The sequence below is a fragment of the Triticum aestivum genome, chromosome 2D (assembly GCF_018294505.1).
Source record: "Triticum aestivum cultivar Chinese Spring chromosome 2D, IWGSC CS RefSeq v2.1, whole genome shotgun sequence".
Classification (NCBI taxonomy): Eukaryota; Viridiplantae; Streptophyta; class Magnoliopsida; order Poales; family Poaceae; genus Triticum; species Triticum aestivum.
The window spans coordinates 386,114,211-386,131,068 of NC_057799.1; the positions used below are offsets into that span (position 1 = coordinate 386,114,211).

Consider the following 16,858-nt stretch of genomic DNA (forward strand, 5'->3'; position numbering starts at 1 on the left):
CACAACATGCCCTGCAAAAACAAGTTAGACGTCCTCTACTTTGTTGTTGCAAGTTTTACGTAGCTGCTACGGGCTGAGCAAGAAGCGTTCTTACCTATGCATCAAAACCACAATGATTTTTCATCAAGTATGTGCTGTTTTAACCTTCAACAAGGACCGGGCGTAGCCACACTCGATTCAACTAAAGTTGGAGAAACTGACACCCGCCAGCCACCTGTGTGCGAAGCACGTCGGTAAAACCAGTCTCGCGTAAGCGTACGCGTAATGTCGGTCCGGGCCGCTTCATCCAACAATACCACTGAATCAATGTATGACATGTGGTAAGCAGTATGACTATTATCGCCCACAACTCACTTGTGTTCTACTCGTGCATATAACATCTACGCATAAACCTGGCTCGGATGCCACTGTTGGGGAACGTAGTAATTTCAAAAATTTCCCTACGCACACGCAAGATCATGGTGATGCATAGCAACGAGAGGGGAGAGTGTTGTCTACGTACCCTCGTAGACCGTAAGCAGAAGCGTTATGAAAATGTGGTTGATGTAGTCGTACGTCTTCACGATCGACCGATCCTAGTACTAAAAGTACGGCACCTCCGTGATCTGCACACGTTTGGCTCGGTGACGTCCCACGAACTCACGATCCAGCAGAGTGTCGAGGGAGAGCTTTGTCAGCACGACAGCGTGATGACGGTGATGATGAAGCTACCATCGCAGGGCTTCGCCTAAGCACTGCGACGATATGACCGAGGTGGATTATGGTGGAGGGGGGGCCCGCACACGGCTAAGAGATCAATGATCAACTTGTGTGTCCATGGGGTGCCCCCTCCCCCGTATATAAAGGAGTGGAGGAGGGGGAGGGCCGGCCCTCTCTATGGCGCGCCCTAGGGGAGTCCTACTCCCACCGGGAGTAGGATTCCCCCTTCCAAGTAGGAGTAGGAGAGGGAGGAAGGAGGAGAGAGGGAGGAAGGAAAGGGGGGCCGGCCCCCCTCCCAATTCGGATTGGGCTTGGGGGGGGGGGGCGGGCGCCCCCTCCTAGGCCGACTCCTCCTCTCTCCCACTAAGGCCCAATAAGGCCCATACACTCCCCGGGGGGTTCCAGTAACCTCCCGGGACTCCGGTAAATGCCCGAACTCATCCGGAACCATTCCGATGTCCAAACATAGGCTTCCAATATATCGATCTTTACGTCTCGACCATTTCGAGACTCCTCGTCATGTCCGTGATCATATCCGGGACTCCGAACTACCTTCGGTACATCAAAACACATAAACTCATAATACCGATCGTCACCGAACGTTAAGCGTGCGGACCCTACGGGTTCGAGAACTATGTAGACATGACCGAGACACGTCTCCGGTCAATAACCAATAGCGAAACCTGGATGCTCATATTGGTTCCTACATATTCTACGAAGATCTTTATCGGTCAAACCGCATAACAACATACGTTGTTCTCTTTCTCATCGGTATGTTACTTGCACGAGATTTGATACCTCTCCGACAATCGGAGTGACAAATCCTAATCTCGATCTATGCCAACTCAACAAGTACCATCGAAGACACCTATAGAGCACCTTTATAATCACCCAGTTACGTTGTGACGTTTGGTAGCACACAAAGTGTTCCTCCGATATTCGGGAGTTGCATAATCTCATAGTCATAGGAACATGTATAAGTCATGAAGAAAGCAATAGCATATACTAAACGATCAAGTGCTAAGCTAACAGAATGGGTCAAGTCAATCACATCATTCTCTAATGATGTGATCCCGTTAATCAAATGACAACTCGTGTCTATGGGTAGGAAACTTAACCATCTTTGATTCAACGAGCTAGTCAAGTAGAGGCATACTAGTGACACTCTGTTTGTCTATGTATTCACACATGTACTAAGTTTCCAGTTAATACAATTCTAGCATGAATAATAAAAATTTATCATGATATAAGGAAATAGAAATAACAACTCTATTATTGCCTCTAGGGCATATTTCCTTCAACTGCGGCTATAAAAGCAGGTGGACGGTCAAGGACGAATACTGGAAGATTTGTTGTGAAGGTGTGTATCAGACTGCGTACCTCCTCGGTGGTGGCTTTTCCCTGCATGGCTCCAGGAAGTAGTCCTCTGAGGAGTCAGAAAGCACGACCTTGGCGAGGATGGACGGCTGACCAGCTGTCTGCGGAGGCTTTCCGACGCCTCCTGCGGGCCCGAGGAGGGCCATCCTCCTCTGCGTCTTCGGATGCCGCCCTCTTCCTTTTTGGGGAAGGTTGTCTTCCCCCCTCATTCTCCTCCTCCTTCCCCTCTTCCCCCTTGTTAACGGAGGAGGCCTGAGTGTCTTCGGATCTGGCCTCCGAAGGATCTTGGAGGTGCAGACCTTCCCTCCTCTTTGGCTCCTTCTTCTCCTTGGCCGGGACATTGTATGGTGCCTCGGCCAAGAGAGACTCGAGCCGAGGAGTGCGGGCCTCTTCGGGCAATGGCGCTAGACACTTTATCCTCTGCGCCCTAGCAAGCCATTTCTAAGATGATAGGGCAATCATTGTCAATATGAATGAGGGAACTAGGAGTAGATAGGTATGAGTAGAGCTGTTATTACCTCGGTTGGGTCATTCTTCGTGTCGAGGCCACAGTTTGGCCCCTCCTTGGGGAATTCATTCTGGACAGCTTGAAAAGCGATGTCCACATCCCGTTCAAGTTAGTGTGGAAGAAAATCCCACTGTTGCCACGTCCTCGGGCTTATAAAGCCACATCGGACTCGCCTCAAGCTGAAGGGGAAGGATGCGGTGTTGGAGCATGACGTCAGTCACATCCACCAGCTTGATTTTCTTGTCCTTCATGGTCTGGATCTTCTTTTGAAGTGTTGGCACCTCCTCCGGGTTGCCCCCATCCAAGCCCTTCTTCGTCCAGTAGATGAACCGCCTCGGTGGCCGGGCTGAGAAGGCTGGGACCTTTGTTTGACTCTCGACAAGTGGCTCATTGATGTAAAACCACTCCCGCTGCCAGGTTTTGATTGTCTCTAGAGAGGTGCCTTCTGGACAGGTCACCTCTGGAGCTTGTTAATCATGGCCCCACCAAATTCCGCTAATTGGGTCGCTACTCTTTAGCTTAATGTTGAACGTCTTCAGCAATAAGCCAAAGTGTGGCTCGACGGGCAGTAAGGCCTCGTAGACGATGATGAACGCCGCGAGGTGGAGAATGGAGTTTGGGGCTAGGTGATGAAAATCTAGCCCATAGTATAAGAGAACCCCGCGCACGAAGGGGTGCAGGGGGAACCCTAGACCTCAGACGAGGTGGGGACGAAGAGTACCCTCTCCCCTACACCTAGCATGGGAGTAGGGACACACTGGTTGGGCTTCGGGCCCGGCAGGCGGCGCCGGCGGGGATGTACCCCGCACTCTAGAGCTCCTGGATGGTGCCCTCCTTGACATTGGAGGCCACCCACTGGCCCTTCAGATTGACGTCAACCATCGCCGAAGGGGAGGTGCGAGCACTGGACGGAGGTTGAGAAGTTTGGGAATGGACCTAGGGCACTGGAGCTCTGGAAGCTTTGAGCAATGGCCAGGGGGATGGAAGCGTGAGGGAAAGTGCATTGCTGCCCCTTGCCTTTATTGGTCAGTGAAAGGCCAAAACTGCCCGGATGAATCGCCACGTTCCAACCCTTGGTGTCGTTATACACGCATGGGGTGAAAAGTCCTTGATGATATCCCCCGAAATACGGAAATAATCTCTGCTTTGATGAGACGTGTCAATGAAAGTGTTGCCTCGGGTCGCGATTCGAGCTACAATAACTAGCTCGCTTAAGCACTGTGGGTGATGACGGTTCGGTAAAAGCTATCAGGCCAGAACACTATTAACACCTATGCGGCAAGCCTTCGAGGCTAAGCTATCTCAAGACTTCGGATGCCAAAGTACGACCCTTAAAACATATGGTCAGTGAGCGGCCCTATTAAAGGGAAGCTCAATAGTTACCTCAAATAAAGGAGAGCTTGGGTTTACATGGAAACCACCTGCAGAGAGGAACTCTCCTATCAAGCCGAGGACTCCAAGACGAAGACACTAGTCCGAGGAAGATTGTCGTCCCTGGCTCCAAAGACAAGTTCAGGGGTTATTGACAGTGTCCTGGACTAAGGGGTACCAACCTAGTTGGCCCACCGTCCATGGGCCGAGCTTATGGCCCACCGATCTCTTAAGGAAGGACTCCGGAAGCCTCGAACTCTGACGTGACCAAGATGGACTCAGCCGAAGACTTGGCATGTACTTCAAGGACTACTACACCTATCAACATGTTTATCCCTAGTTGGCAACCATCCATGTGTAACCCTAGATACCCCTGGTGCCTATATAAGCCGGAGGGTTTAGTCCATAGAGACAGAAGCACAATTAGTAGCCTTAGGGTTTAGAACACAACATAAGATCTCGAGGTAGATCAACCTGTACTCGATACTCCATCATCAATATAATCAAGCAGGACGTAGGGTTTTACCTCTTCGAGAGGGCCTGAACCTGGGTAAACATCGTGCCCTTTGTATCCTGTTCACCATCGTTCCAAGATCCACAACTTGGGATTCACTACCCGAGATCTGTCAGTTTTAGTACCGACAGTGGGGTTAATATCAACTAAAGCCATGACCTCTCCAAACCCACTTCTATAAGAAATTCCATGAGATTGATAATTCTTTAAAGTGGTGGGATCATTCTTACCTAAAGTTGACGCTCTTCCAAACCCACTTTTAATATTATTGCAAATTTTATCATCAATAATAGATTCATTATGAGGCTCAGAATTATCAAGATCACAACAAACATCATGATTATCAACCCAATCATGATCATTAGCACAATTGATATTCATAAAATTTATACTAACAACATTGCAATCATGCTTTTCATTCAATAAAAGTATCTCGAAAGCATTTTCTTTTATTACTTCTTCATTGTTAGATATTGGTTTACAATATGCAGCAAGTTTGAAAAGATTAGCAAGCGGATGAGGATCCATAGTTATCTTTATTTTTGGTTTTCACTTTCTGTTATTGTGTGTCAATGATAAGGACAACAAAACTAGGCAAATAAAAAGTAGAACAAGTAAATGCTAATGTGTGTGTAGGGACCTTGAGTAAATGCTAGAAATTCTTTCTGCTACTTGTGCATGTACTTCCTCTTCAGAATTTAATGACAATGATGATGATGATGATGGTGATGAAGATGAGAGGTGGCCTAGGGGGTACTTCTTCGGGGTCAAGCGTCGGGCGACCCGATGGGAGGAAGAGATAAAAAGAGATGCTCAAGACACAAGGTGAGGTGAAGCGGATAAAGACGAGATTAGTGAGTTGATCAAGACAAATAAGGAGTTGGAGGAGAACAGGCAGCGAGTGAAGTTTGAGTTGGAGGGGAGGAACAAGATAAGATGGCACAATGGAAACATATGCACGAAAGTAAAGGTGAAAGGAAGAGATGTAGACGTGTATGCTTCTGCTTGAGGAGTATTGATTAATGCAAGAGACAAGATGGCAGAGAAGAACCAGTTCATGATGTTGGATCCAAATGCAATGTATGAAACATCAAGATCATTGACAGAGCTTGCGAGCGGAGATCATGACTTCCAGGATGCCATGGAGCAACCAATACACCGGAGGAGGGGGTGCACACATGGGAGGACGTGGCCTTGCCAGTGACATGTGATTTGTACACGTCGGTCGAATGTGTACATGGTGCTTCATCTTTCCTTCATGCATTTTGAGCCTATGATGATTGCTTTTGGTTGAACTTCACGTTATGTTTATATTTGAATTTGATTCTTGAAGAATATGGTATGGTTTGAAATCTTGTTGAATCGCGAAAGATTAAATACATGTGAGAACGAGAATCAAGAGTGTATATGCACAAATATAGGAAAACATATAAGAGGAAATTATGAAGGCTACAGAGATACGTTTACTCTAAATTAACACAAATGCTCGGCGGCCTACAAAAACTCATGAAGGGCACTCCAACCAATTTTAGAGGTGGCCGATATTATGAGTTTGCTAGATTTACAATTGTGCATCAAGCCATCGTTCAATCCAGAAGAAGGTGTTTCAGCCATCAAACCATTGGCCAAAGTGGAAAGAACGAATTACACAATCGTGTGTGAGAAATTCATATACGTGTATTCAAACATCCCTTTTTATCACATGGATGAGAAACATCAATAAGAGGAAAAACACATGAATGGAAAATACACAGAAATTTGATAGACATGTTTTCACAAAATAGAAGAGCACAAAAACCGCACACATGTAGAATAGACATTTTGATGAAATGTAAAGAAGTATATTCCAATCTATGTGAATGAGCATAAAAAAGAGATCACTCGAACATTGTGTATCATCTTCTTCCTCCTAGACTCTTGCTTTTTTTTCCTCCTTTGGCCACCCAACTTTCCTCTCAACCTTACCTCGCCTTCGGCTGCAGTGCCACGTCAAACCGCGTCATCCCTGCATCTGACGGAGTAGCTATCTAATTCGAGAGGCGGTCGAAGGAAAAAGACCCCCACCCGCATAGGTCAAATTTCTTCCCCGCCTCCAGCAAAGGTAACTATCTAATCCGAGCAACGGCCGGAGCTAAAAACCTCCCCATGCCCGCACCAGTCAAGTTTTTCTCAGCTCTGTTAGTGACGCCGCGACAAGCCGCGTCGTCGCACCCGCACAGGTCAATGAGCGGATGTCGATTTTTCATGGTACCAAGGCACACAGACAGGAAAGTCGCATGAAAAATAAGAAAAATGTGCTACGAAGGTGATAAGCCATTCGAAACCAATCAACAATAAAAAAATATAGAAAAAAAAACCAGATCCGAGACAGTGCAACCAATTGGACGTTCTCCCTCATAGTCCAATACTGCGTGACAGCTCGCATCAGCTCTCTCCAGCTCCTCCCCTTTTTCAGGCCCCCAAAATATCATCCTCCTACCCTCCATCCATGCCCCTACTTCTCTTTCTCTTCTGACCTGATCTACTTATTTTATTAGGCCTTGACCCTTGACTTGTCTAATCTAATCCTCCATGCATGCAATTGCAATGGCCAAAGCAAAGAAAAGCAGCCACACACACACACACCCTGTCACCACTCACCACTCCCTCACAGCTCCCACTAGGCACTGGCACTGGCACTGGCGCTCCTCCCCTCCTGCAACCCATCAGTCCTCACTCATCTCTCTCTCTCCACACCGTCTGTGGGAGTAGGGAGTACCGCTCCTAATAATTGATCCTTCGCTCTCCATTCCCTCGTTGATTTGTTGTTACTCTAAAGATCACCACCAACCACCCTCCCCTCCCCCAAACCCTCCTCCCAACCACAATCCAATCTTTTATCAAGAACAAATTAACCACCCCTCACCCTTTACCCCAAAACAATCGTCTAATCTTTGGTCTCTGCCTCCACATTGCTCCCAAATCCAACGTCTCGGGCCCTGCCGCCCCTCAAATCCACCCTTTTTCGTCACTCCATCCTGTCCTAAATTCACCTCCTCACCCAAAAGCCCCAGCGCTTCCCACTGCATCATCCTCTGCGAAATCCAATCTTGGCCGCCTGGATTGCCCATTCATTTATTCTCTGAGGGAATCCAGCCTTTCCGCTCCAATTCTCTGCAGGAATCCAAGCTTTAGCGGGCTGTTCTGTTCGAAACCCGATCTCTCTTTAGCACCGAATTCTGCAAGAAAGCCAGAGTTGTTGCGGAGATCCGCCATTCCTGGTTGAGCCGACGAGCTTCGCCGCCGCGGTCCGATGTCGGACTCGGACCAGAGCACCGTCGTCTTCGGGCTCCACCTGTGGGAGCTCGTTGGCATCGGCGTCGGCGCCGCCTTCGTGCTCCTCCTCGTCCTCCTCTCCCTCCTGTGCCTTCTCGCCAACCGCCGTCGCCGCCGACGCCGCGCCCCCGCCGCCCCCGTCCTCCACCTCGCCACCGTCGCGCCCAGTGCCCATCCCAAGAACCCCACCAAGCCACCCAAGGACATCCAAGAGGTGCCCTCTCGCGGCGCGCAGGCCCCTGCGGGGGGCACCGCGCCCAAGGTGCCGCTCGCTCAGATTCTCCAGGCGTCCCCGCAGGAGTCAATCCAGATCGAGACCGGCAAGGAGCACCGCATCACGTTCCCGGAGCAGCCGCCGCCCCACCATCAGCGTAGCGGGGGCCCGTCGTCGCGCGGGGCCAGTGGCGAGAGCCGCGGAGGTGGTCCGGAGCCGGGTGTGCCCGAGGTCTCACACCTGGGGTGGGGCCACTGGTACACTCTCAAGGAGCTCGAGGCAGCGACGGCAATGTTCGCCGACGAGAAGGTGATTGGCGAGGGCGGCTACGGCATCGTGTACCACGGCATTCTCGAGGACGGCACACAGGTCGCCGTCAAGAATTTGCTGAATAACAGGTAACAGCGCTTCCCGTGAACTCAAGTATAGCCAAATTTAGAGCCTTGTTTCTTATTGGCGTCTAATTGATTTGGGTTTAAGCAAGATGTATAATTTGATGGGTGCACCGGGTCACTGAATCTGACTTGAGATATTGACAATTCAGATGGTGACATTGTGCAAGAACTTGATAAAAAAAATGGCAAGTCGTTGTTAGCATGCTTAGCGTGGTAGCTGCCATTTGAGAGGCTGAAATGTGTGATTTGTGTAACGTGTGGTTTTTGTGTTGCTGAATTTAGTAATGTACTCGGTTTGTTAGGGGCCAGGCTGAGAGGGAATTCAAGGTTGAGGTCGAAGCAATCGGGCGGGTGCGACACAAGAACCTCGTGCGGCTGCTTGGATACTGTGCTGAGGGCAACCAAAGGTACCTCTTGAGCGATAAGTTGAACTCCTGTATTCGATAAGTGAGGCACTTGTAACATAAAATGTGTTGTATATGAACTCTTTTCAGGATGCTTGTGTATGAGTTCGTCAATAATGGAACTTTAGAGCAATGGGTTCATGGTGATGTTGGTCCTGTGAGCCCTCTTACATGGGACATAAGAATGAAGATTATTCTTGGATCAGCAAAAGGGTAAGTGCATGTGAGTTACTGATGATCTAACAAAATATTTACCACTACTTAATACTTACACAGTTACCTAGTTGTGCAGTTTAATGTATTTGCATGAGGGACTTGAGCCAAAAGTGGTTCACCGTGATGTCAAGTCAAGCAATATCCTACTTGACAAGCATTGGAACGCTAAGCTTTCTGATTTTGGGCTAGCAAAGCTTTTGGGCTCAGAGAGGAGTTACGTCACGACCAGGGTTATGGGGACATTTGGGTTAGTACGATACTTATAAAAATCATCGTCACACAAGATAAACATGAACATAGTTGCTTATGTATCTCTTGTTATTGCAGGTACGTTGCTCCAGAATATGCAGGCACTGGCATGTTGAATGAAACTAGTGATGTCTACAGTTTTGGGATTCTTATTATGGAAATAATATCTGGTAGGGTACCAGTAGATTACAACAGGCCACCTGGAGAGGTTAGTAATGGCCGTGCCTCCTTATAACCAGTGCTAAATTAAGCACTCGTGAAATGCATTTATAAATTCTGCAGATTAATCTTTCAGGTTAATCTCGTTGAATGGCTGAAGACAATGGTGAGCAGCCGGAATTCAGAGGGGGTTTTGGATCCCAAGATGACCGAGAAGCCGACTTCAAGGGCACTGAAAAAGGCTTTGCTAGTGGCTCTGCGATGTGTAGACCCTGAAGCTCGCAAGAGGCCAAAGATTGGTCATGTGATTCACATGCTTGAAGTTGATGATTTCCCCTACAGAGATGTAAGTCAATATGGCATGGCAAATTTTTTATCTTTATTTTCAAGTAGATGCCATTTAATAACAATTATCTCAAGAATAATTTTGCAATATATTTGTTACCCCTATTTATTTTTCGTGTTGCTGGGAAAGGACATCAAGATGAACACGTCAAGTATCATAGTACTTTGTTTTACTTTAGATTGTTACACCATACATTTTCTCTTTTGCCTGTTGCTGAAAGGGCTCCCTTTTGGTCATTGTAAGTTACATGGCGGGTTGATACTTTTTCTCTTTGTTACACGAAATATGGATTTCAGCATCTTATTTCCAGTTTGAATCTGTTCAGGTTTAAGATGTGTGTAAATGAAGCCAGCCATTTGCCTTTTAATATCTAAATAACAACCTTTCCCCTCGTAAATATGGATTTCAGCATCTTCTTTCCAGTTTGAATCTGTTCAGGTTTAAGATGTGTGTAAATGAAGCCAGCCATTTGCCTTTTAATATCTGAATAACAACCTTTCCCCTCATAATTAGTTCAAAATTTACTTAAGAAGAGTTTTTACGGAGAAAATGTGTTTATTTATAGTGATATACCTTTTGTTACTCTTATTGCCAGGACCGCCGAGCTGGCAGAGCTCCAGGTCAAGCGAAATTGGGGGAAACACCTTCGGGTGAACCTGGCGATAGCAGCGGGAACGACACACCAAGGGACACACCAAAAGGTCAATCAAAAGCAGACAATTCAAGGTGGAGAAATCAAGAGACCTAGCTATGATGGAAACGGTCATTCTTCCGGACCCTTGTGCATGATCAAGAAAGAAGCTGGATGGCGCAGGCCTACTACAAACAAGCTCGTTTGCGGCTCCATGGGTTGAGTCAGGTGTGGAACCATGGAAAGCGTCTATGGAGAGATCGTGATAGCATCTGTACATTACTGGATTAATTATGGTAGGCATAGGGATTTTTTGGTTGGTTTCGCCGGATCGTGTTTATGTAAAAGATATATCTCCGTATGATAAAGGCGCTATACTTTCAGGGGTAAAGCTGAGCGTCGCTTATGACCGACCTCCTGGTTGGTGGCACCTTGCTGCTCAGCTTATGATTCCTTGTCCCTTTTCTTCCTTGATGAGATTCATTTTCTATACTTTACTACTAGCTTTCACATAGAAATTTGATGGTTCAGTTCTTCAGGCTGGATGCTCAGATTGACAGCCAGGGATTGCATGGCATGGTACTATACTAGTATCATATAATTGCTGCTTCAACCTGGAGGAGGAAAGGAGAGGTTGGTGGCATGGCATGGCCTAACCTACCTGGCATTGTTTAGGAAAGTATTCACAACTGACGATATTATCATTATTCAGCCATGCTTGACAGTGAAGCCAGCTTAGCCTGCCTACTGGCAACCAATTGCACACTCACTCGGATTTTCAAAGGAGCACTGTCGGTCTCAGTGACCAAACGGAACCGTGTAGCGCCTGCACAGAAAAAGGTAGGGTTCAGGTGGCAATCATGGACGGAATCTGAGGTGAATTAGGTGATCCAGGCTAGATACAAAACAAGGTTGATGATTAGCAAGAAAGAAACTGTATGATTTATTTAGACGGGGGGGGGGGGGGGGGGGGGGGGCGAGAGCTCAGCTTCTCCTAAAATCTCACAGGCGGCTTCGCTGTCCTCGTGCCGTGCCCCTACTACTGCTGTCCGTGACGCTTTGCCCGGACAACCGCCGCCGACAGTTCGCCATCCACCTCGGCTGCCGCTGCCACGCCCAAATGTTGGTGTGGGTGCGGGTGCTGCCATTTCTTTTTTGATAATTGACATTTGGTAACAACTGTTCTAACCCTTTGTGGGCGTACCCAGTTCAAGGTTTCTGAATCATAATATTTTGAACGAATTTTACAGATACGTATTGAAGATGTACAAGTTTTCACCTTTTTATTATTTTTTCAAAACTTGAAAATATCATTTTTCGAGTTTTTTGATATAACGGGCTCAGGCCCGTCTCCCAAAACTTCACTCTTTATGGGGATGATGGGGCACCCACTCTCAATGGGCCCATCAAAAGGCCCAAATTTTCCAACAACACCACATATATAAATATTTGTCCCGGAACATGAAGATTAATACAGTCACTACAGAGACTCATATAATACCGATGCTTGTTGTCGCAAAGCTTAAAGTTTGGTCACTCAGATGTCTCGCTATCGTTTTACCTGCCTTAGTAAGACACAAAGGATCAAACATGTGGTTTCATCACGGGGGAATTGTAGTAAAATAATCCCTTTCAGTTATCCCCACAAAAGTTACTGCTGATTTTCCCTCACTTTTGTTTGTGTATTTCAATATATTTTAACTTGTAGTTTCTATAAGTTATGCAAAATTGGAAGGTACACACAAAGATGACAAAAGAAGTCATTGCATATAGGAGTCTAAAGCGTGTGAAACATGGGTCATCCAAGCGGGCGCCTCTTCTCACAGGCTACTCTTTTAACCTAACAACTTACACCCCGCGAACCATTAGAGCACGGGGCGCTAGGAGAGGGCTCCGAGATTAATATCCTGGTTAGTCGGCATTTGGGCCAACTAATTTTGGCATCAGGCATGTCATCGATGCAAAAGGATATGTTGCCCTCTTACCTTTTTTAGCACACAAGCTAATGCAATAACTAATTTCACATTCGACTTTGCAGGTAACTAGTGCATGAGTGCTCAATGTTGAAAATAGAGAGTGCTATGATGTTTTTTATTTTATGATATGTGTTTTTCTCTATTAGCATGTATTGAAGCATCTAGTGTTGAACATGATCTTGACAGTCACATATTCTTTTATTGGCATCTCCCCGTTGCACTCTTCACTATCCATGGACTACGTGCTCAGTAAACTCCATTTTCTCACAACAATAATGGTGATACCGCCTCAACACCCACCACTCACATATGAATTTAAGATCTCCATGCACCAAATAGACCGAACTCGTCGCCAGAGTCATCGAATCTCCAGAAGACCCATTCATCTCGCTCCGCGTCAACATGGTTGGTCGTGTTGAATCTATCTCGCTACATCTATGATTTACTGAAAATAACTCTTAATATGGGCTCATCAAATAAAAGGGAAAGGAAATCAAGATGGGTTGTTTTATTTGTATTGCAAGATGAGGTGTGAAAGGATCGAGAAGAAGTGTCTAGAGGGGGGTGAATAGACTCTTAGCAAGAAAAGTTACAGTTTTTAAATTCTTTAAGTTGAAGTGGAGTTTTAGCACAAGTTCAAACATTCACAATACATATCAAGTAAGCATGACAAGAGTATATGAGCAGCGAAAAGTAAATCATGCAAGTTGCAAGAATGTAAAGGGATGGGATTGAATTGTGCAAACGCAATTGGAGACACGGAGATTTTTTATCCGTGGTTCCGATAGGTGGTGCTATCGTACATCCACGTTGATGGAGACTTCAACCCACGAAGGGTAACGGTTGCGCGAGTCCACGGAGGGCTCCACCCACGAAGGGTCCACGAAGAAGCAACCTTGTCTATCCCACCATGGCCATCGCCCACGAAGGACTTGCCTCACTAGGGTAGATCTTCACGAAGTAGGCGATCTCCTTGCCCGTACAAACTCCTTGGTTCAACTCCACAATCTTGACGAAGGCTCCCAAGTGACACCTAACCAATCTAGGAGACACCACTCTCCAAGAGGTAATAGATGGTGTGTTGATGATGAACTCCTTGCTCTTGTGCTTCAAATGATAGTCTCCCCAACACTCAACTCTCTCTCATAGGATTGGATTTGGTAGAAAGATGATTTGAGTGGAAAGCAACTTGGGAAAGGCTAGAGATCAAGATTTATGTGGTTGGAATGGAATATCTTGACCTCAACACAAGTGTAGGTGGTTCTCTCTCAGAAAATATATGTTGAAAGTGTTGGCATGTTCTGATGGCTCTCTCTACGAATGAAGAGTGGGTGGAGGGGTATATATAGCCTCCACACAAAATCTAACCGTTACACACAAATCACCAAACTCGGTGGGACCGAATGTAGCGACCAGACCTCAAACAGTCTGATCTCTGTGCATCAGTGTCATCCCTGGATCGGTAATGCTGACACGCACAATACTTGAGGATTTATAACAGAGTAGCAATCACACACTTATTACATCGAATGTCTCAAAAGAGAACTTATTAAAATAAATATGGCTTAAGGCCATCTAATACGATAACAGCGGAAGGCTTGGAAGATAAAGTGAGTCCATCAACTCCAACGGCATCACTGAGTGAAAGACAACGACCATGAATAGTTTATACACTTTTCCCCACAAGACTCGATCTCCTCTGTTGGATTTCTCGCACTACATAATGTTTGAGAAACGGATGACCGAGACACAGTCTTTCTGAAGAGGTCCCCTTAAACGATAGATAGGCCGGTACACCTACAATCCCCTACATCTGCTAGCCCATCATGGAAAGGTTTCCCACAACTTACTCAACTATGCCAGAGCCCATAATGGCATGTGGCTGCACACGGAAGTTTCTAGCATGAATAATCTTATGATCCCTTTGAGCCTGGGTGGCAGTCCATAGGAGAATCACATGGTACCCCGGGATTTCCAAGAAATTACAGGCAACACTGAGTTCCCCAGGTGCCTCAGTCCACCCAGATGTGTATTAAAGTTGCCACCTTAAGTTAACCATTAATTAACAATACTCACATCTGTCATGAATACACTCAAACCCAAACCACGTCTACGAGCATAGCATAGCAATTTAAGCAATGTAGAAGTAACTCCCATAGGTTTGATAATAAACAGGTGAATAGGTACTACCTCATCTACTTCCCAAACCCACAATTTAATCAGATCCTAACCATGCAATTGTTTGAGGATTGATCTAATGCAATAAAACCGGGTAGTAAAGAGGTATGATCAAAGTGTTACTTGCCTTGCTGATGATCCGTGAACCCTAGAGACTCGTAGTAGCACGCTTCGCACTCCGGGTACTCTATCGCAAACAAACAAGCATATAATAAGCAATTAAGCAAAGATGCACGGGTAAAACTCAAATAAGAAGATCTAACCAGAAAGTTCAACTTAAGAACTCTGGTTTGCAAAAAGAATCAAATCAAACAGAGCAACGAAACTCAAACTGCGAACGAAACTCAAATAGATCTAGGGTTTAAAAAAACGATCGGTTTTTCGAGAAAACCGGCTGCGGCTACCTCGACGAGATCCGGCGAGGGCGGCGGCAACTCCGGCAGCGGCGGCGCACTCCGGCGGGCGTCGGGCGGGGCGATGGCGACAGGTTCCGGCGGCGGCGGCGGCGGCGCGAGCGACGGCGGAGGGGCTAGGGTTTGGCTGGGCTGGGGGTTCCCGGGCGGGCCTTATAAGAGGCCGGTCGAACGAGTCCGGGTCGGGTACAGCCCGGCTAAGTCGGTTCACTTTTTTTAAAAGCAATTTCGTGCAGAAAAACGAAGAAAAGAAATATTAAACGGACTCCAAAAATCCTAAAATAATGTTCCCCGTCCTCTAAAAATCTACCGGACAAGGTGAACATTTATACGGGACTCTAATGCAATTTTGAAAAACGCATATTTTTTCTAATTCAAATAAAATAGCGATAAAACTCCGAATAAAATTCTTATTTGATTTTAATATTAAATCTCCAATATCTCTTTATTTTGAGGAAGTCATTTTATCCTCTCTCTTTTATTTTTATAAAAGAAATATTCAAAGAGAAAATAATTAAAATCAAACGATCCTCTTTTCAAAATTCGAGAAAACTCAAATATGAAAATAAAGAAATTCCGAACTCTCTGCGTGGGTCCTTGAGTTGCGTAAAATTTCTAGGATCAAGCCAAAATGCAATAAAATATGGTATGCAATGATGACCTAATGTATAACATTCCAAATTGAAAATTTGGGATGTTACACCGAATTAGAAAACTCGGTCGGACCGATTTGGTTCATAATGTGGCCGTTAGGCATTTCGGTGGGACCGATATGTCAACTCGGTGGGACCGATGTGCTAGGGTTAGGGTAAAGCCTTATCTCAGTTGGACCGATTACACAAACTGGGTTGGACCGATTTGGGTAATAAGCACAACAGAGAGTTGGCCAAGCAAACTGGTGGTACCGATTCCATATTTCGGTGAGACCGAAATTAATGCAATAGATAACAGAGAGTTTGCAAGCCCATCTCGGTGAGACCAAGATCCCATTGGTGAGACCGAATTGATTAGGGTTTCTAGCAGTGGCTATGTCAAGTGAACTCGGTGGCGCCGGATAGAAAGTTTCGGTGGGGCCGAGTTTGACTTTTGGTTTTGGGACATGTGTGGATGTGAGAAACTGGTTGAGGGCTTTGGAGCATATCACTAAGCACTTTGAGCAAGCAAGCCATTAAGCAACACCTCATCCCCTCTTAATAGTATTGGCCTTCCTATGGACTCAATGTGATCTTGGATCACTAAAATGAAAAGTGTAGAGTCTTGAGCTTTGAGCTTGAGCCAATCCTTTGTCCTTATCATCTTGAAGGGGTTGCACATCCTCTTGTCCATGCCACTCCACTGTTGAACTTATCTGAAGCATACTAGATGAAAGCATTAGTCCAACAAGAGATATGTTGACATTAATTACCAAAATCACCCAGGGAGCACTTGTGCTTTCAATCTCCCCCTTTTTGGTAATTGATGACAACATACATCAAAGCTTTAGATAAAGATATAGAGAATAACAGGCAAAGCTTTGGAAAGACATGTAACATGCATAGGCTCCCCCTACATGTATGCAATCATGTAAATATGGAATATAAGAGCATGTGAGTGCATAAGCATGACAGAGTAAGCAATGTGTTACATGTATCTTGGTTGTATGCATCAGAGCAAATGGTGTGAATATGGGAAATGTACCTCCATGCTCATGAGTCCTTCTTGCAAACAGTATGTACATCAGCAAGATATCCTCATGCACATGAGTGTGATGCATATACTTACCTTGTGGTCTTGAGTTGGCTTAGAAAGGGTTGAACCTGAGTAAACAAGGTTAGATAACACAGATACATCTACTAGCCAGAGCAAACAAAAGGAACCACAAGAGTACCAAGATTGGGATGACATGTAGAGTGT

General features: G+C 46.0%; 1 protein-coding gene across 1 annotated transcript; it reads left to right on the forward strand.

The window, feature by feature from the left end:
- The first annotated feature begins 7,093 nt into the window (after window positions 1–7,093).
- LOC123053316 (probable serine/threonine-protein kinase At1g01540) lies at window positions 7,094–10,895 on the forward strand. The gene is made up of 7 exons (XM_044476775.1): window positions 7,094–8,396; window positions 8,696–8,800; window positions 8,888–9,010; window positions 9,090–9,260; window positions 9,341–9,470; window positions 9,558–9,767; window positions 10,363–10,895. The coding sequence occupies exons 1-7, from the start codon at window positions 7,762–7,764 to the stop codon at window positions 10,513–10,515; spliced, it is 1,527 nt and encodes a 508-aa protein (XP_044332710.1). The 5' UTR covers window positions 7,094–7,761; the 3' UTR covers window positions 10,516–10,895.
- The last annotated feature ends 5,963 nt before the right edge of the window (window positions 10,896–16,858 follow it).